Source organism: Eschscholzia californica, unplaced genomic scaffold, assembly GCF_041429995.1.
Source record: "Eschscholzia californica isolate CP2 unplaced genomic scaffold, dmEscCali1.0.p SCAF_3, whole genome shotgun sequence".
Classification (NCBI taxonomy): Eukaryota; Viridiplantae; Streptophyta; class Magnoliopsida; order Ranunculales; family Papaveraceae; genus Eschscholzia; species Eschscholzia californica.
In genome coordinates, this window is record NW_028238420.1 from 7,979,883 (window position 1) to 8,001,056 (window position 21,174).

The following is a 21,174-nucleotide window of genomic DNA, read 5'->3' on the forward strand; positions in this document are numbered from 1 at the left end:
GAGTAAGAGATTTGATTTCTTTGTTTCTTTGTTCAGTTTATCCACCATAGGTTTGGTGAAGAGTTGTCCAAGAGTGTTTCTACACATCTTGAAGAATTGTGTAAACCATTATTTAATTATAGTGGAAGATTTCTGGACTAGGTCCCGTGGTTTTTTACCTTCTAGTTTGGAGGGGTTTTTTGCCACGTTAAATAATCTTGGTGTCTTTACTTTTACTTTCGCATCGTTTATCTTCATATTACTGAACAAGTTAATTAGGTTATTTTTCCTAACAAATGCAACGTACAAGCGGATGCTCTTGCTAAATGGGATAGACGCAATGGGCAGAGGAAAATTTAGAATGTAGTACCTCGTGGTTTCCGTGTTAAATTAAAGACTTCTGTATGAATGTCTTTTGAGTTTTATGGGAGTTTATTTCATCAAACAAATAAAAATTGTTGTGAAAGATCAGGTACTTACCCCTTCTTAATTATTGACATAAACACCAAAAGCTCTCATATTTGGTTTCTTCCTTCCAATGGCAAGTTCCAAGATTGTCAAGCTTGCCGTAATCATCAACAACTATTCCGACGAAGATAAATACCTTCTCATAAAACAAACTCCACCCCCAAAATTCAATGAAGAAGAATACAATTCTTACGTTGATTCTGATCTCTGGGACTTGCCTTCTGCTACATTGAACTCCTTCCAAGGTCAATTTCAACAATCTGGGTTTTTAACAGAAGGCCCTGAATATGATTCGACCAAAATCAATTTAACCTACTTTGATTTTGAATCAGCTCTCGATCAGGTAAGGAATTGTCAGTAAATCATTTTGTTCATTCCAACAACTAAAGAAGAGTGAAGAGAAAATGGGTTTTGATTTCTTGTCTTGGTAGATAATATCACAAGTGGGTTTTCGAGGGAGGAAAATTGGTGGGAATTGGATTCTCCAGAAGTATGTAGAAGAAGCTGAATTTGGTCCTGGACCTCCTGTTAACACTTTGTTCATCTCTGGGAATTTGGGAATTGAATATGAGAATCCTCAAGGTTTGAAATTTATTACTATTTGATGATAGTATTGTGATACTCAAGTAATCTGTGATCATTTCAAATAAATCAAAAGGATTTTCTTCTTGTTTTATATATAAGTATTATGAATGACAATGTCAAAATCACTAGTTCATGGATAGCTCTTGTGAGAATAGTCTTACATGGAGAAGGGCGATCTAGCAACTAAGAATATAATGTCTAGGTCATCTCTGCTCATTGCCAAATGGTTTTGAGTTGGATGACCACAAACTGAACAGCTCTTTCATTTTTCAAAGTTTTGAATCTTATCTTTTGTTCAATTAACTTGGCATAAAAATATGAATGAAGTTCGACATTTGTTGAACCAATATGGCAATATATTTCTTTTCAAGTAGATGTTCTTAACTTTCTCTAATATAATTGTTACTCCAATTTTCTAATTTTTTGTTTGTCATAGTACACATTTTTGTTGTCTTCTTAATATATGTTTCATACTTCCATTTTGTCAGGAGTTTCTAGGTGGATGTCTATCCAAAGTTGCCTAGATCTTCTTTTGGAAGTGAAGCCAAGTAGTGATCGTGTGGGACCTTTAATAGTTCTAGGGCTTCTCAATAAGCATGTTTGTTCCGAAGGAGGGTTCAAAGTCTCTCCTCCTTTGTGTTACCAGGTTCGTTGTATTTCTAGTTTCTTACACGAATCTATAGTACTATTAAGAAATCAAACTTTGTTTCTTACACGAATGTATGTTAATTAGGAGTACCCTCCAGGCATCACAATTGTTCCAATGGCAAGTAAAACAGCAAAACCTTTTTATACAACAAACTTGGTTATAATCGCACCTAAAAATGCTACTGATGATAGTGGAAGTTCAAGTTTTGCTGTGAATGGGGATGCTCTGATAATGGATCCAGGATGCCGGGTGACCTGCCATAAAGAGGTATTTACATCGTTTGCTGTATTCTTGTCTGTGTGATGCATGGATCAATGGATGCTATATGCTATATTTTGAAATAGGTTCTCTGATAACAACTAGTACCATGTCGTTCCATTTTGTTTCGTTTGTGCTACTTTACTTCTTTGCTGATGTTTCTTCCATTAAGATGTTTCTGATGGCAGCTTATGGAAATTGTTGCTGCTTTGCCGAGAAAGTTGGTAGTGTTTGTTACTCACCACCACTACGATCATGTTGAAGGTATTGATTTCAGGAAGTATATAAACAGGCTATAGATTCTTGTTTCAGTAAAACTGTGTAATGAGATATTCTATTATACAGTACTATCGTGTTACATGTTCTGCTATTTGCTGTTATTTCATTTATATGGCATTTTATTTGATTTTCAAGCTTTAAGATTGCTTGCTTGAGAAAAAGTTTCTAAATAGAGGGTGTGATTTCAGGCCTATCAATAATTCAGAAATGCAATCCTGATGCTACTCTCCTAGCACATGAAAATACTATACGTCGTATTCGAAAAGGTTATCTCTCGTTCCCGTTAGCAGTCCTTTTTGTTTGCTGAGTTTATGGTGATATCATGATTCAATTTATTCCAATAGAATTTAAGGATTTATGGAGATTTATGTTTTTCAATTCTGTTTTGGTTTAAGCCAAAGAGCGGGCGTTCAAATCCTCAAATTATTGATGAGTCCATGACATTTTACATCTCAAATGGTGCTATGTTTTAATCCTTAACTTGAAGATTGAAGGGAATATCAAAACTCTGTTGCTCCGCTACGGCTCTAAAAGTGCTTTCAATCACAATGCTTTTCATATTGACCACAATCGAGTGATCCGCTTAAGTGTTTTTTTATTTGAACAACCATTGAGTACATAGCCAATTTATAGCCATTTTAATTTACTCATTTATCGTGTATAATGTACATCAAATAACCGTTCTGTAACCAAGGGATGTATAAGTTATCTATATATTAAATAGTTGACAATGTACGATGCTTACTCCTCCCCCCTACAACCTTAGCTTAATACTCGTAATTTTAGTGGTGGTTGCTGTTTTTTCTACCAGACACCACATAAAAAGAGATTTATCGGTAACAAATTACATACTTTTGTATTGCCACAGATCATTGGTCTCTTGGTTATACTGCAATTTCAGGAGGTGAAGAGATCTGCATTGGTGGACAGCGGTTGAATGTTATTTCTGCTCCGGTAACACATTTTACGTCTTTTTATGTACTAGTGTTGAATCATGTTCGCTTTAAAATGGTTGTGGATTTGTGGATTGGTGGGTATACAAATAATCTAGGTCAACTAAATGTGGGTTAAGAACAAAACATCTAAATAATAAGATGATAATGGTGCCTATAACTAGTAATTCTAAAGCTACAATTTTGTTGCTGAAGTTACTTTAGTACTGTAAAACTAATTGCTCAAAATATCATGCTTGTATTTGCATTTAACATTGACATATAGATCCAAAATGAAATGATACTGCTACATTTTGATTAGCTGATAATAATTTTCTAGATTATAGGGTGAAGTACAAATTTGTTCTCCATTGACTTGCCTTGAAGTTTAAGTCATCCACTTTATAATTTCTGACATTTATGTGAAGGTGATTAGTACATGAACATGGATTTGACAAGGTGGCAAGCCGTTAACACACATAGGGATTGGTCAATGAAATTGGTAGGAGGCGACAAATAGTGTGACCGAAAAAAGGCCAAAACAAGGACAAGCCAAATTAGATATATTTTATTGTCTTAGTTATTGAGTCCCTTATTTTGGTTTACAATTTTTACTTTTACTTTTGGATCAACCGTTGTTACATAGTATGCAAAATATGTTAACCAAGAATGGTCTTTACATCCTCAACAAAAAAAAAGAGAATAGTCTTTACATCTTTTACTAATTGTTCTTACGTACTTAAGTTTGTTGGTTTTTTAATTCATGTGTACCTTTATCTGCTGCTGCTTTGATCCCATATCTAACTAAGCAAAGTTAAAATTCAGGGACATACCGATGGTCATATGGCTTTGCATCATGTTAGAACTCACTCTCTGATTGTAGGGGATCATTGCGTGGGGTAAGATATTCATCAAACAAGAAATTCTTTGTTAAGTATCAACCTTTTGCTGCTCGAACCAAAAAAAATGAACCGTTTTGTTATCTTCTCATGTCATGCCTACATTCTCTCATAATATGTTTGACCAACATATAAACAACAGAATGATCGCATCTAGCAACTTTGCCAAATACTCTCTTCTCCTTTGCGTACCACATACTTGATTCCCTGTTCCCTTTTTGGGTGGGCTCACGGTCCAGTATCTCAAAGTTAGCGTACCATAAAGTGTATAAATTACAGTATATCCTTGGTGTTACAATTGCTTTCTTGGAATTTTCAAGCTGTTATTCTACTTCAATGATTTGTTTGTTTTTTTCTATCTATGGTTTATTACAGTCAAGGAAGTGCTATCCTGGATATTGAATCTGGTGGAAACTTGAAGGTGGGTGATTTTTAACCTCGATTCCTGATTAGTGTTGATGTTCCCAAGTACAGAAATATGGAGAACTAAGCTTTGATCTACAATTCAGTTTTGTGCTCATGGGACTTTAGTCCTGCTTCCAGAAGGGTTACTGAAACTTATATTAGTCGTTTCTAAACTTGTGGACTTTGCTGGCCCATATGGATGATATGGTCCACAGAGTAGAACCCTAGCAACTTTGGATGAAAGCAAAAACCGTATATAAACCTGAGTTCATAGGCTTAAACTTTCCTGGTGCAAAGCAAAAACGAAGAGGAGCCTTTACTAGAAGTCTCAGAAAGAAAAAGTAGTATAGAAGACAAAATGTTTCGTCGACGATAACATTCTTGCTACAAAAATAATCCAATCAGTTAGTTATGTGATACTCGAGAGAAGAAAATTTCTAACGTGATTCTGTATTTGGCCCATAGCGGGAGTTTGCCTATTTTGTTTGAGAAAGAAGTCCATCTTCCACTTCCATTAGCATTTCGAGTCCTACAAAGGTTGAAGTGTTTTTGTTGTATATGCAGGACTATTTCGAAACAACCTATAAATTTTTGGATCTTTCTCCTCATGTATTAATCCCGATGCATGGGAGAGTGAACCTGTGGCCGAAGAACATGCTCTGTAAATACCTCAAGTACGAAAAATAAATACAACTTCTCCCATCATTTACTGTCTTTTATATTGCTAACATTTCTTACTTTCAGGAACCGAAGAAGTAGGGAATCAGCTGTGTTAAAAGCCATACAAAATGGAGCGGAGACATTGTTTGACATTGTCGCGAAGGTGTACTCTGACGTCAATCCTAGTTTCTGGATTCCCGCTTCCTCAAATGTGAGGATTCATGTGGAGCATCTGGTTCAAGAAGGCGTGTTACCTGAGGTAAAAAAATCTCTTCGTTTCGGTGATTCTTTCATTTATTATTTTGTTCTAATTCTTTAGGCATGTCTCCGGAAAACAGTCTAGCGTCATAAGAAATGCTTGTTTGCTTTCTGTAACATCAGTTACCACATGAGGTAGTGAGAAAATCCTAGATCCTTGGCGTAGGAATAGAATCTAGAAATCTCTGTTACAACTCTATATATAGCCATTAGCCAGAGAGAATAGAAAACACGGGTTTTCTCTAGACTCAGATTTACGAGTTATGGCATCAGTCTAGATAGGTAGTTCTTATATTGATCCATGACTTGCAACAATATCTGTGAGGGTGCTTGCAGGTCTTCTTAGAAAGGTTCAAGCGCAGCCATGTTGCATTTCTTGAGAAACTGTGAAGTCTTAACTAACCGTGCAATGGCAGCTGACAGCGGTTCCTCTTTTTCTCATGTAATGGCAAACAGTCTCCAATACTGAAAAATGAATATGATTTCTGTTACAATGGCTGCTTGTGAAACACTGATAAATCAATATCGAAACTGAAGTTCTAGAATAGTTGCCGATTACAGTTTCCTGCATGAGCTTAAAATTGGAGTTAAAAACATACTATCTCACCTCACTTTCTACATTGTTATCTCTTATAATGCAGGAATTTTCTATTCAAAAGTTTCAGAAAAGTTGCCGATTACAGTTTATATGGCGATGGGCATGGGTTTTCGTGAAAAGCAGTGTCGCCGTGCAGTATCAAAAGCAAAGCAGAACCAACCTTTTTTCAGTATCTGCAGTGGTAATGGGCATTGCCATGTTTTATGTCGTTAAACCCAAGCTCATATCAAAGTGATAATAACAAATTTGATTTTGTGATGGCCCTAAGATTGTAGTAGTGCACAAGAGATTGTATCGAAGGAAAAGTAGATATTAAAACTTTCAAAATAATGATTTCTTATATTTCGGTTCATTCATCATAAATTCACAGCGCCACAAGGAATTGTCATTTCTTACAGATATATTTAAAATCGTTTTGCTCTCCAATCAACCGCAAAGTTTCCTTCATCGTCATCGTCACTTGATGAATCTTCCTCACTTGAATCCTTGTCAATACCAGCACCTTTCTTCCCACCAAATCGACGGGCTTTTAGCTCCAGTTGCTTTTGCTTTAACATTTCCACTCTTTCCCTGTAAGCCCTAAAGAAAGGAACCAAAAAATTACTTAGTAGGGAAACGAGTTCAAGTATCTAGCTCGAAAACTATAACAAATTAAGGGGACACTTTTTTTTTCTTAAAATATGATATGTAAACATTCAATGGACATATCAAAACTCACTTTTGCTCCAAGGACTCCTCTCCCTCTAGAATATCAGCTGCATCTATCTGCAGTAACCATCAAAATACACACTTACTCAAGTAAAAGGAATTGAAACGCTGTGCGATGGAATGTCTAGGTCTGGAAACTACTAGAAAGATGTACATACCTCCTCTTCCTCCAAACGCTCATCGACTTCTTGTAGATCTTCTTGAATCAACTTCTCAAACTCTTTGTACTCATCCCTGAAGAAATCCCATGTCAAGGTCCACATTTCAGATTCTTTCTTTGTTAGGATTACGAATTTAAAAATGGCAGCCAAACAAAATCGAAATAAAAATACAGTCAGAGCCAACAAGAATACTAGCCCCACAGTAGAGCTAAACAAATATGACGAGGAGTGCTTCACTTTGAAGAATGTAGACATAGCCAGCTAATTCCATTACTGGATAAGAATATCCTGCTTTCAGTTCTCAGATGAAATGCGTCAAGGAACCGGACACGTTTTAACTAATGTTCTATCGAGGTTGAACTATCACCATTAACAATAGTTTCTTGAGCAACATGCATTCAAACCAGACTTGCAACAAAAAAAAATTAAAAAAGAAACATGTAAATCTAGAGATGCATCAAAAGGAAATAACTAGGAACTTACTTTATATCAATCTTAACAGGCTGAATGCCTCGAGCACGTAGATCAGCGTCCTTGTTATCAAAGAAACCCTCAGGAAGAGCTCCCTTTGCTTGCTTAACATCTGAACTTCCAACCTCTGTTGTATTATCTTTGTTATCAAAAAAGCCATCTGGAAGTGCACCCTTTGTTTGCAGAACTTCTCGGCTACCTGAATCTTCGTTTTTACGAGGATCCTCTTTATCAAAGAAACTGTCAGGAAGATTTCTTTTCAATGTTTTAACTTGTAAATGACCCATTTCTTCTGTTGTTTCAGCATCCCTTTTATCAAAAAAACCTTCTGGGAGAGTTCCCTTCACTGGCTTAATTTCTCTTCTTGGTTTCACATCAACTTCCTGCAAATTCGATGTTCCACCTCTCTGCCCATCTGAAGAAACTCCAGCCCTTTTAGGTGCATCGGCAACTGAAGCAAGAAACAGCAAAATAACAGAAGCATGAGAAGCTATCGTTTAAGGTATGCTCTGATTACCCCATAAGTTAACCATATCAGGGAACATTGATAAACACAAATAACTAAATAAGCAAGATGTAAATCCTCTAGGAATTAACCTCATCTCAGGTTCAAATTCTAACTGTTTGTGTTGATACTTTAGTAACTAATCTGACAATAAAGCAGAGAAAACTGCTGCTCCATAGAGAAAGTAATCGAATATCTAGATTGATCGAGAAACAACCGCAGTTCTGTTGTTGTCTTGTAACAAATGGTTTTGGGACATACCAACAACAAGTTGATTTCTATGCAAGCTCATAACCTAGTTCAGCAATCAGACACTTAGTCGAACTTGGAATTGGATTTCTTAATTCGGTATAAACAAAATACAGGAAAAGATATAAATAAGTAAGAGCAAAAACCCATATTCAAGTTCTCTTCAACAACTTAAACACAAGAAGCCGCCAGCCACGGGAATGAAGTTAGAAATGAGCCTTTACCCGTTTTTTGCCGTTTCGATTCATGTTTATCAAAAAAATCTGCTGGAAGCGAAGACGAAGGCCGAGGTTTATGCGTAGTAGACTCTGTATGGGGCTCGGATTTTGCATCACGAGTCTTATTTAAACCAGCTGCAGCAGCCTTGACATTCTGAATTGCCTGTCCAAAACAAAATCTCGTTGCGTAAACACCAAACAATGATACTATTGAAGCAGAAGTGTCTAGTCTAAACAAAATTTGTGATTAAGTTGGAATTTTCACCTCGTGATGTTTACGAGAAGCTTGGTGAGCAGACCAAAGTGATTCGGATTTTAAAACGACATCACAAACACGACAAACAGGTTGATCCAAATCATTATACCTAAAATAAATAAATAAATAAACAAATCAAGAATGTTCATACTCAATAACTCAAGCTTATTCATACCAAAACATGAAATTGATTGAATATAATGAATTGTTAACAAGAGTTCAGGTAACACTAAAATTCATGAATATGAAGGTAATGCTGATTAAGATGGGTAATTTTATTAGGTATTTAATCAACAGTAAAACTAGAGAGCTAGAGAGAGAGAGAGAGAGTGATACCTAACGAGGGGAGAATCAATACGCTTCTTATTTGCAGCTGCTTCTTTCAATTTAGAACGATATAATGCCTTCTTTGCAGCTTTGGCATCCATTGATGCATCCAAAATCGATCAGCTTTCAACCCAAATTACTGTCTGTCTGGTTTAGAACCCTAAATCAGTAAGGGCAGAAAAAATTTCTACCTGAGAATATGAATATCCATGGGAGACGACGATACTATAACTTTCCAGCCCTAAACGAACGTCGAATGGTTGAATTGAAAGAAGACTGAAAGGAATAGCTGTATGAGGGCGCCCCTTCACACGATGTGGGTGCCATTTGATTTTTCTGAAGGAAAATCTAAAGGCGCCCTTTCCACATGAATCCCCCAATTTTTGGTTAATTCCGGTTTCTGTCCCACATGAATCCCACCGTTTCTTTTTTTTTTTTGAATAATATGATTGAATTGAAAGAGAAAAAAAGAGAGGAGCAGAGAATTTACAAGCCTAAATAGGCAGGAGCTGCGACAAAAGTCGCCAAGGCATTAAAGCCGAGCCCAGAAAGAAAAAGAAAAAAGAACGCAAATCCCCACAGACCACAAAAGAAACAGCCCTAATTTATGCCCGAAACCCACAAGAGTAGCAGAACTACAACGATAATATGAAAGCCCCCCAATTTCCCACAATTTCAGCGAACCCTCTATATTTAAACCTTGGCATATTACGGCTCCAGTGGTACACAAAGCATTTAGCTGAAAATATTATATCTTCCGTAGTCCCCGTCTTATCGGTGAAGATCGCCGCGTTCCTAGATTTCCAAATGGCCCAAAGAATCGCCTTTGGAATCATATTCATGATCGGGTTTCTCCCTTTGAATCCTCCCCACGCTGCCAATAAATCTGAAGCTGAGGCTGGGGTTACCCACGAGAATCCCAACGAGCCAATAAAATAACGCCACACATGGTATGCTATGTCACAATGAATGAAAAGGTGAGATCCTGATTCCTCATCTTTCTTGCACATCGGGCATCTATTAGGGGTTACAACCCCCCGCCTTTTCAATAAGTCGATTGTAGGAACCCGATCTAAACATAAAGCCCAAAGAAAGAAAGACACCCTCTGCGGAACATTCCTTCTCCAAACATCCAAAAAGACCTTGGACTCTTGATCCGTGCCCTCTGCCAATGTATCGTAACAAGACTTAACCGAGAGCTCCTTGCACTTTGATGAAATCCATACCCTCACGTCCAGGCTGCATGATAAAATAACCCCGTCCAATAAAACCGTCAATCTATTGAAATCCTCCATCTCCCATTCTCTAAGCTCGCGTCTCAAAGAGACCGTCCATTTCCCTTCCACTGAGTTAAAAAAATCAGATACCTTGCCTTCATTGTTAACGCACGTGCGGAATAATATGGGGAAAACCTCTCGAAGAGGTTTCTCCATTATCCAAGTGTCCTGCCAGAACTTTGTATTATTCCCGGAACCAACCTTGATCATGGTCCTGTCGTGAAATACATCCCAACGCTTGTAGATTCCTTTCCAAACCGAGCATCCATAGGTTCCTTTCGGAGGGAGAGAAATCCAGCCGCCACAAGCTTCCCCATACTTTTGGCCTATGATGGTCCTCCATAACCTATCTCTTTCGGTCCCGAAGCGCCATAACCACTTAGATAAAAGAGCGTCGTTCATAATCCTGAGATTTTTGATTCCTAAACCTCCCATCGATTTGGGTTTACAAATCAACTCCCAAGCCACCCAATGAATTTTCTTCCCCTCTTCTCCCGAGTTCCAGAGAAAGTTTTTGAAACTCTTTTCTATATTAGAAACCACACCGATGGGCATCGAAAAGAGAGACAGAAAATAGATAGGGAGAGCTGAAAGAACGGCCAAAATCAGAGTCACCTTACCTCCCCGAGACAGAGTCTTGGCTTTCCACGACGATAATTTACCCGAAACTTTCTCCGAAATTGGGTCCCAAAGCTTCTTCGACTTATATCCATGACCTAATGGTAGCCCAAGGTAAGAAGTAGGAAGGGATCCTGTGACACACCCGAACAGCCTTGCTAACTCATCCAGCTCATGAACCTTGCCCACCTCAATCACTTGACTCTTGGAAAAATTGATCTTCAGGCCCGAGGCTGCCTCGTACCAAATTAGGATGTCTTTGATCTTTAAGATTTGAGAGCGGCTAGCTTGAAGAAAGAATAAAGTGTCATCCGCAAATTGGAGGTGAGAAACCATTGTACCTGCTTCCTTTACCCTGAATCCTTCTATCCAACCTTTGTTTTCCCCAATAGAGACTAGAGTACTCAGAACCTGAGCCACGAGTAAAAATAATAACGGGGAAATGGGATCTCCCTGCCGTAAGCCCCTCGAATTCTGAAAAATTTCCGTAGTCGAGCCATTTACCAATACTGAGAAAGAGGCTGTAGACACACACTTATAAATCCAGCAGAGCCATTTTCTTTTGAAACCCATCTTGGTCATGATTGAATGCAAGAAGTCCCAACTCACCTTGTCGTACGCCTTTTCGAGGTCAACCTTAATCAGGATGCCCTTTGTGCCACTTTTAATCCTTGAATCGAGCAGTTCGTTAGCTATTAGAACGCCATCAAGAATTTGCCTCCCTTCTATGAACGCGCCCTGATTAGGAGATATAAGGGTCTCTAGACAAGGTTTTAACCTGTTAGCCAGCACTTTGGAGAGGATCTTATAGGGTCCGCTGACCAGACTAATGGGGCGAAAATCATTGAGCGACTCAGAGGCACTCTTCTTAGGGATCAGCACCATAAAAGTTTGATTTAACCGCCAGTCCAAGCTTCCTGAAAGCCAAAAATCCGTCATCATTGCCATAATGTCTTTACCCACTATATCCCAGCATCTCACATAAAAACTCATCGGAAATCCATCGGGGCCCGGAGCCTTGTCTTTCGCCAATCCCCGAATAGCAGCCAGAACCTCTTCTTCTAAGAATTCCCCTTCCAACATCGACGCAACAGGGTCTTCCAATCTGGTAAGGTTAATACCCTCCGCCCCTGGCCTCCACAATTCTGGCTCCTCGAGTAAGGATGCAAAGTGAGAGGAAATCGCCCCTTTAATATCCTCCATGTCTGTGAGGATTCAATCGTCCACTTTCAAGGCCGCAATTCTATTAGACCTCTTTCTGCTATTGATGATGCTATGGAAATATTTGGAGTTCCTATCTCCCGCTTCGAGCCACAGAACCCGAGACTTTTGCCGGAGGCTAATTTCCTCCAGGCTGAGAAGGCTTTCCAACTCCGCTTTATGCCCAGCCCTAGTGTCTATCTCTGACTGAATCAGGTCCCTCCCTTCTTCAATCTTGTCTAACTCATGGATCTGATCTTGAAGGTTAACCATAGCCTCCCTTTGACGCTTGAATTTGTCTCTAGACCATGGTTTGAGTTTGTCCTTTAGGGCTTTAAGCTTGCACCATAACGGACTTGACTCTTCCATATCCTCCCACCATTCCTTTACCATAGGAAAGAAATCCTTATCCCTCAACCATATCTCTTCCAGCCTGAAAGGGGGGTTGTGGAAGGCCGAAGATTCCACCTTCAGTAAAACCGGAGCGTGATCCGAAATCGGGCGAGGCAAGATAATTTGAGAAGCCAGCGGATATTTTTCTTCCCACTCCTTATTGATTAAAAATCTGTCGAGCAAACTCATGTTGGGGGAAGTTTGATTGTTAGTCCAGGTGAAGGACATCCCAAAACTTGGAAGATCAATGAGAGAATTACGTTGCACCCAATTATCAAACCGTCTCATCTTGTTGCTAATCGAAACAGAATTCCTTTTCTCATGAACGAAACGAGTAACATTAAAATCCCCCCCGATACACCACGGCAAATTCCAACTATCGTAAATTCGATCAAGTTCATCCCAAAATGATTCCCTAAGGTTAGCAACACAAGGTCCATAAACAGAAGAGATCATCCATTCAAAACCATCTAACACATTACATAATATAGCAGAAACAGAGAAGACACCAACTGACTTGTCTTTACAAACAAAAAGACTAGGATCCCACATACATAGGATCCCTCCTGCTGCCCCTACAGCAGGGAGACACACCCAGTCGACACAGCTATTCCCCCATAAACCACACACCAAAAGGTTGCTAATACTATCAAGCTTAGTTTCCTGCAAAAAAACCACAGAAGCTTTGTGCTCCAATCTCATCTTCCTGACCGCTGCTTTCTTCTTCGCCGACCCCAAACCCCTTATGTTCCAGCTTATGAAGTTAATTGACATGCTTACCACTTTTTCCCCCAGCAGAAACAGACCTTACCCTCTTCTTACCTTCGACGTTGTCATCCCTCATAGACCATTGTAATCTCCTAGCTTCCCTTTCACTTCTGGATAACGACCCTGACCTTGGAAACCTCGAACTAGAACTGGGAGTGATCTGCCTTCCCCTAATCTCCGCTGATATCTGGCTGACTGGTGTGAGGCACTGTTCATCACCTTGTTCATCCTTTTGGTCTTCCGAGAAGGCCTTGTCATCCAACAACAAGAGACCTCCTACTTGATCGTTTGATCCCATCTTTCCTTCCCCTGTCTCTGGCGCCACAACATTGATGGGAATGATTTCTTCGCCCTTTGATTCCGACCTAGAAATCGGTTTTCCCCCCAGATCGCACTGTAAGGAACCCAGAAGAGCCTTCATTCTGTCTTCTTTCCCCTCCACCTCAAAGCCCAACTCCCTGCCTACTTCCATGAACTCATTGAATCTGGTGTTGCTCGATTCTCCCTCCATTCTTAGGGTTAAGTCGATTGGGGCAGAAAGATTGACCTTAGGAGCAGAAGGAGGCGATTCCACGATAGGAGACTTGATCTTCCAAATGCTATGACCCTCTTGACCCATGAAGAGTTTTCCCGGACCTCTACTTACAGCCTCCTTGAGAAGATCCGAGAGCCCAGCCCATTTTCCATCTAATTTCAGGGAGGGTGCCTTGAAAGGAACTTTGACTCTCTTAATGCATTTGGGCCTACGTTTATATTTAGGCGCCTTCTTAGTTCTGGGGGCAACCGCGGGTTCGGAAGGTTCAGACCTAGGGTTGGACTCACCCTCTGCCAAGCCCGCCTCAAGGAGAGAAACCTTACACACAGGGTCTGTCGACTCAATCACCATCTCGTCAACTCCGATACTTTCCTTATCGGTGAAAGAAGATTTGCTTCCACCAGCATCCCCGATGGGATCAGCCCCATCTACCCATTTTCCTTTCTCCAGGTCTCTGACGATACAGCAGTCGGCGAAATTAATGTCTTTGGTCAACTCTTTGTTCTGATGTCTGATGATCTGGTCTGTATCACTGTTGCCTCTGTCTTCAATGTCAGAGGAGTGCGCTGAGTACTTGAACTTGGGTGCCGGAATCTCCATGGTCGGCGGCGAGTAATCGCAATGGAGAAAGATTTCGACCACCTCTCCCCTATCTAGTAACACTAGTCTGTCTGGAATCTTCGTCGTGATGTCGCAGATCAGAAAGATATTAGCAAAAGTCAAAACCTCCATGTTCACAGTAACCTCTGCTATACCATCGAAACGACCAAAGGCGCCGGTGATATCTTTGAATACCTCCTCGTTCCAGAGGTTGAAAGGGAGCCCAAAGATTTTCATACTGACCTTGTGTTTAGCTAAGTTGATCTGATTGCATTCCGGAAACCAGTTTCTGAAAAAGATCCATTCATCTCTTGCTTTTTGAATCTCCCCTAAGTCCAATAGGGGTTTGGTATTCACCGGCGTCTTCACAACCGCCCTAACTTCATTGAAAGGGATCAACTTCACCTCGTCCGATCCCAGCAGCTCTCTGATATTGTCTTCAAGTTCCTTCCAGTCCTTCACCGGCATGGTTGAATCCACGATCACTGTATCTTCCCAGCTGATCATACCATTTGGGAGGGTAGCCATACTCTGAGATTGAAAAGGAGATTCTCCACTGCACTTTCCGGTAGAGGAATTGATATGGACCAAGGCGTTCTTATAGGACAAGGGGTGTGTAGATGGATTAGGTGGGAAGATGAGCCTTAAATTCTCGCGTGCAGCTTCTTTGCATGCCTCCGGTCTGCCATTTGTCGAGAAAGCTGGGGTGGATGACGTAACTTGGGGGGAAATGGGGTTTGGGTGATGTCTCTTGTTTGGGTGAGGGGGGTTGGAAGAGGAAGATGAAAGGTTTCGGCTTTGACTGGGGTTAATGGGTGGTTGAGAAGGAACGTGGTTATCAGGAGTAAGGGTATTAATGTTCAAGGGTTTTTGAAGTCTGTTGTGATAAATAGTTTTTGACTTAAGGGAGAAGGGAAGAAGATCGTCCATTTTCGCTGCTGCTTTGACCCAGTGACATCCTTCCTTCCCAGCCGGAAAACACAGAGAGCTCCTCGAATTATCTCTAGCACCTGTACGAAAGACTCTAATGAACGGTCCATTGTTGTTTTCTCGGACTATCCAAAACCACACAACCGAGTTTTCTCTGAACCTTCCCATCGACGGGGTCCCTTCCTGATCGGAAAATCGATCTGCTCGAGATCTCATAAAGCAAGCCAACCTGGAGACCCCTTCTATTGGTAAGTTGCAGCTCCATTCTAACGAATTACATAGTTCCCTGATTCTAATAAAACTAGGGTTCATCTTGTCAAAACTGAAAATCTTCTTATCCACAGACAGAGACGACGACCAACCATCCATACTGAAAGAAAGAAGGGCACGGAGAAGAATTTGGAAAAAAAAAAAAAAAAAAAGAGAGAAGAAAGGGACTAGATAAAAGGGAGGGGATTGGGGAAAGGGTAGAGACGACGGTTAGCGGCGGACGGATGGTCGTCGGAGTCCGGAAGAAACAGCACCCTTACTACTTTCTCTCTCTACTTTCTCTCTCATCTCTCTTAGCTGACCTCCTGGATGCTTTTCTATTCTTATGCGTTGCTATCATAAAAACATAATCCCACCGTTTCTTCGTTCTCAGCTTTCTCGGCGAAACCAGCTTTTACAAACATATTTTACTCCGATGATGAAATATTTGCGGTACATTTCTTGATTTTTATGGTGTTTATTGGTTTGTTCTTTTTGTTTCTGATGTTTCATTAATTTGATATTTATTCAACCAAAAGTTTAAACTTCATTGTCTTGTGATCTTTGTTGAGGAGTCATGACATAAAACTGGTGATGTATTGATTTAGAAAGATTAGGTATTTTTTGTCGTGCATTTATGTTAAAGAAGTTGAGTATCTGGTTCAATTTCAAAATTTCTGCTAAAAATTTTGAATGCGAATTGAAGGCTGATCATGCTCAAACGAGTCTGGAAGTGAAAATTATTAAAATTAGGGTTGCTGGAACATATCTTTAGTAAATGGTGGTTTATGTCTTTATGTCTGACTGAAGTAGAAAAGCTAAACTCTATAAAATCTTTTGATTGTATGCTTGAAATAAATATTGATATAAATTCATAAGATGGAACGATAAACTGATGAAGTGGTTTTTCTCCAATAGGCCATGTTGGAAATTCTGTCTACAATGTTTATATGGCAGCTTTTCTTGTGTTCCTTAATGGATGGCAAGAGAAAGTTGCACGATCTGAGCCTTTACAGAAGGACGTTCACACAACACACCACATCTACAACAAGCAGGATAGTATCTCGCCATTAACAGGTACCATCACGTACGAAGATCTCACATCTTGTTCCCTTATAATAATGTACACATAACATGTTTTTGACATATTACACTCATAAGTAAGAAACAAACACTTCTTGTTCGAATCTTAAAGTGCAGTACAAGAGCCACCTTATGTCAATGCTATGACGTGGAGATGGTCGAAGAATCCATGGGCGATGGTGGTGATCTTGGAGGAGACGAAAGAAAAGGTTTTGGTGGGATCTCTAGAGCTGTGACGTTTCCTTCCAACATTTCCAAAACTTTACTCATTGATGGCCTACTCGAAGGATTGGTCTGTATGCACCATAATCCTACAATACTCATCTTCCTTGCAGACTCTCCTGTTTCGTTAGTTGTAACATCGTCCAGTCCAAGACCCTCCTGGAGATTGAGACGGTCATAGACCCAGTGTGGAAAATATAGCTGAGAAGTGAGAAGAGTGATCGACTCCCACCTTCTGATCAAAATTCTTTCTTCCTCCTACCATTTCTAGTATCATCATTCCATAGCTATACACATCTGACTTATGAGAAACTCCTCCAAAGTTTCTACTGAAAACTTCTGGAGCTATATATCCAATTGTCCCTCTTGTATCCAACATTGATATGATACTTTCCTTTCCAGGGCACAATTTGGCGAGTCCGAAGTCCGCAATTTTGAGGCAAAAGTCTTCATTCAGAAGAATATTATGAGGTTTAATGTCGAAATGTAGAATTCTAGTGGTACAACCACGGTGCAAGTACTCAAGTCCTCGACCAATTCCAACTGCAATTTGATACAATCTTTCCCATTCTAAACCTGATTGTAATAAGAGATTTTGCTGTATATGAGTTTGTCAAGAGAACCGTTGGGCATAAATTCATATATAAGAGCTCTTTTATTTTTCTCAAAGCAGAAGCCTAGTAGAGCTACGATATTAATGTGGGAAGTCCTGCTAATGCTTGCAACCTCATTCAGGAATTCTTCTCCGTCATCACTTTTCGATTTATTCAAAACCTTTACTGCCACTAACCGACCATCCCGAAGCTGTCCTTTGAACACATTACCATAACCTCCTTGTCCAAGTTTTTCCTTAAACAAATTTGTTATATTCTTGACATCTTTATATCTGAATCTGATTGGTACTAAGGATCCACAATTTCTGAACAAAGCCTCCAACTTTTGATTGTTTATCTTACTACTTTTCTCGTTCCAGGGCATATCTAATGTGGAAACTTCTTGTGAGTATATTTTTCTCCAGCAACATTTTAGCATAACCAACACAAATAATGTTAACAAAATTGCACCCACTGCCGCTGTAATACCTGCAGCAGAGTAAGTGATATGTAATAAGTTATTCATATGATCTGTAACCAAATTTGTAGATGTTAGAATTCAGTTACAACGTGAGTTCCATGTTAGTGGGTGACGTGCTAGAGAAATTCTGAATTGCAACCCATTTAACTGTCTTCTTTTTCCTTAGAAGATTGAATGAATAAAATGAGACACATGGTTGCATCAGAAGATCTCTTGTTTAAATAATACAGTCCAATATGTTGCATATAAGCTAGTTAATCAAGGAAATCTTATCCGATCCATGAATTATTGCAGCTGTTGCTCTGAGTTCAAAGCATGTTACTTATCAAGTAAATAGTGAAAGATGAGTACCTAAGTCATGAACTATGTTAGGAGAATTGCTAAGTGTTTCATCTGGTTAAACCCAATAGCAAACTTTGCTTCACTATCAATCTTATGAATTTCTATTGGTAGAATACTTCTAGAATTTATTACATAAGTTCTATCAGAAATCATTGTATATATTTCAGGGTTAATCTTATATATCTCGAATCCCTAACTTTATTTGAACTAATGATTGATACTCCTTAGACACGTCGCCTCAATATTCAGCTGGTTTACTTACTATTGCAATTTCCAAGTAATCAAATCAAGATTATAAAACTTCGGTTTTATGAATGATTAAGTTATGGCTTTCCTTAGTAAATCACTTAGTTTTACAAAATTTGGCGTTCATAGTTAGGTTCTAGCCTGCTCTTCTGCTTTGTCCCCTTTGGGTATTGGAGTCCTCGACTGTTCTTGGGTATTTCACGACCCAATAAGCCTAATTTGGCATCTACACATTGAACCATCATCTTTTGGGGGTAAAAATCTATATGATAATCTAGTTGAGTACTACAATACTTTTTAGTTGACCAGTTACATTAGTTGAGATTAAAAAAGTTAGTTAAGCTTTTAAGTTTGTGAGTACATGAATATGGTGTTTACGCACCATAGAGAATATATACTGCCTAGGAGAAGAGTCCAAAATGTACGAGGGCCTAAAGTAGCGCAGCGAATAAGCTCAAGGCACACCCTGTCAAAGATTAGATAAATAGATTTATTTATCCCGAGTCTATTATGTTCGTCGGATACCTATTCACTTATTCAGCATTCGAGGTAACATTACAATTTCTATTATTTGTGCTAATGATCTAATTTGACTCTTTTCCCTGACAACCTGCGTTGGACTTTCGCCCCTTACAAAATTTCTTAAATCATACAAAATTACTGCTTCCTATGAATGTCATATCTCCAGAACAGGGTCTCAAGTATTGGATCAGATATCCTGGTTACGTTTTAATATTACTAGACGTGCTCATGCCTTACTATTTAGATCTGTCCCATGTTGTGTTGCATCTGTCGTCGCGTTACTCTTTTGCTTTATAAACAAAAAGATATTGAAATTTCAGCAGAATAGGGTTTACTTTTATTCATACCTACAATAACTTTTTTTTTCTCGGGGTCTTGGGAGAACCTGCAGCGTCATGAATAGTAAAAAATGGTTAGTTATTTGCATCCTGTTCAGTTTTCCTATCTAACGCTTGAGCTTTAGTAATTATTTGGATCAGTTTATAAGAACGGTAATTTGCTGCATAGCTTGGTTGGTTACTTTGTTGTATTTCAAAGCAATTAGTTTTAAAAAATTGACCAATAGATTTTTTGATATCGAATTTTGGTTAAAAAACACGAATAAGTTGAAGTATGTCAGATACCTGATGAAGTTTGTGCCTCGAAAAAGTAACAATTCAAACTGGGAACCGGAATTGAATTATTATATCCACATGCCCCTCCAGAATCCATACATGCAATACATTCAGCTATACTTTTCTCTTCATCGACACCATAAATAACATCGAATCCCTTTCTCAAAATGCTGCTTAAACTCGTAGGATCTTCTATTAGTCTTTCTATAAAAAATTTACTAATCGGAATATCAATGTTTCTCATACATACTTTAGTATCTGGAATTACTACTTTCTGTAAATATGTACCCCAATAATAAGCATCAGTTATGTTTGTTATATTTGTTTGACAACTAAACTTGTTAGGAGCTTCTTCATTATGAGGAAGAGGTTGACAACCATAAGAAAGGGTAAGATTAACAAACCCAGTTTGAAGATAATCGAAGTGAGTGAAATTCAAAGTTGTGGTATTAAATGTTTCTGGACAAGCATCTTCATCAATCATATATACAAGGATAACTCCCACTCTCCCCTCTTTTAACAGTACCCCACTAAATTGTCAAAGACCACGGAGGGGAGTTAACAAGTCTTGCACAGATCTCTGGATCTGGTATAGCGCCGAGTGGTAATCTGAGTGCATCGAAAGGAAGTTTCTGTGTCTTGGGTTTTTGTCGGAAAAGGTTGTTCGTCGTCTGCTTCCGGTAACAATTCTGCCCTGGAGATCGTAGCATACCAGCCCACCGCTAATGCCATTGCACTGAATCGTTGGATTCAGGCATAGCGCCGTCTGGTACGCTGAGTGGTATCAAAAGGGGGTACCTTTTGCCGGGGGTAAACGATGGCAGCCAAGAATGGCATCTATGCTTATGTTGATAGAAAGAGATTTCTCTTCTCCAAACTTAACGGCGGCCGGTATGCTATATCGGAGCAAGGCTTTTATAGGGAGTGGGCCATCATTCTCTCGCTGGGAGGGATGAATAGTTTGAAGGAATTTACTTTTAATGCGATCAAAGGAAAAGGAAACCAGAAGGAATCAGTAAAGTTAGCCATTTTTCGTGATGGTTCTAATCTTTGGATGTGGGAGGTGATGAGTAACAAGAGGGGTGAGTATATTTGGGCTCACAGAATAGGGGATGGGGATAACAGTAAGAGATCGATTTGCATTCCAAAAGGGAAGGAAGGTGAAGGATGGAACAAGTTGGAAAAGGCCATAGCAGAGGTAACCTCCATTTTCTACAACTTGAAGAACACTCAAGAGGCCCTCATGATAGAGCTGATCCCTAGATCTGCTAATAAATTCGAGGTGTTGAGCAATCTTGATGCCAGGGACAAGATCAAGGCGGGAGCTGAGAAGGTAGATCCGTCCAAACAAATCCCTAGGAAGGAGGGTTTGAATAGCTACACGCCAAAAAGGAATAATCTGCCAACCGGCGTATCCAGGGATAGGATATTTAACTCTCAACCACCACCGCCACTCGAACCAATGCATGGCAAGTTTATTCCTTCCTCATTCAAACCCAATTCATCTTATAAATATCCCCACGCCTACAAGCAGTCGACACAACTCCCTTCTTCTTCTCTTCCCCCTCCCACAAACTTTTCGACTCGCCCTTCATCTTCTTCGTCCCACCCCAACTTCTCTTCTGTCTCCAACAAG

General features: G+C 39.5%; 4 protein-coding genes across 5 annotated transcripts; 1 reads left to right on the forward strand and 3 right to left on the reverse strand.

The window, feature by feature from the left end:
• Positions 1 to 274: 274 nt before the first annotated feature.
• On the forward strand, positions 275 to 6,333 carry LOC147548141 (Metallo-hydrolase/oxidoreductase superfamily protein). 2 transcript variants are annotated; one of them, XM_086665862.1, is made up of 12 exons: positions 275 to 790; positions 879 to 1,029; positions 1,521 to 1,678; positions 1,766 to 1,948; positions 2,128 to 2,203; positions 2,407 to 2,484; positions 3,087 to 3,172; positions 3,976 to 4,049; positions 4,425 to 4,470; positions 5,019 to 5,128; positions 5,199 to 5,373; positions 5,709 to 6,333. In XM_086665862.1, exons 1-12 carry the CDS (start codon positions 518 to 520, stop codon positions 5,760 to 5,762), a joined length of 1,464 nt encoding a protein of 487 aa, XP_086521988.1. In that variant the 5' UTR covers positions 275 to 517; the 3' UTR covers positions 5,763 to 6,333. The 2 variants fall into 2 exon arrangements, with proteins under 2 accessions (XP_086521988.1, XP_086521987.1); XM_086665861.1 differs by having other exon boundaries at positions 6,014 to 6,333.
• Positions 6,290 to 16,372, reverse strand: LOC147548142 (zinc ion binding protein). Its single transcript, XM_086665863.1, has 8 exons — positions 15,813 to 16,372; positions 8,875 to 9,290; positions 8,548 to 8,647; positions 8,289 to 8,445; positions 7,323 to 7,761; positions 6,837 to 6,912; positions 6,689 to 6,735; positions 6,290 to 6,549 (listed from the first exon to the last, which is right to left on the reverse strand). The coding sequence occupies exons 2-8, from the start codon at positions 8,964 to 8,966 to the stop codon at positions 6,375 to 6,377; spliced, it is 1,086 nt and encodes a 361-aa protein (XP_086521989.1). The 5' UTR covers positions 8,967 to 9,290; positions 15,813 to 16,372; the 3' UTR covers positions 6,290 to 6,374.
• Positions 11,976 to 12,809, reverse strand: LOC147548143 (uncharacterized). The gene has a single exon (XM_086667995.1). It carries the CDS (start codon positions 12,807 to 12,809, stop codon positions 11,976 to 11,978), a length of 834 nt encoding a protein of 277 aa, XP_086524121.1.
• Positions 16,373 to 16,538: 166 nt separating the features above from the next.
• On the reverse strand, positions 16,539 to 20,022 carry LOC147548144 (LEAF RUST 10 DISEASE-RESISTANCE LOCUS RECEPTOR-LIKE PROTEIN KINASE-like 2.5). Its single transcript, XM_086667996.1, is given in 4 exon segments — positions 16,539 to 16,950; positions 16,952 to 17,334; positions 17,337 to 17,864; positions 19,548 to 20,022. Coding segments are annotated over 4 exon segments (1,677 nt in total). The 3' UTR covers positions 16,539 to 16,659.
• Positions 20,023 to 21,174: the final 1,152 nt, after the last annotated feature.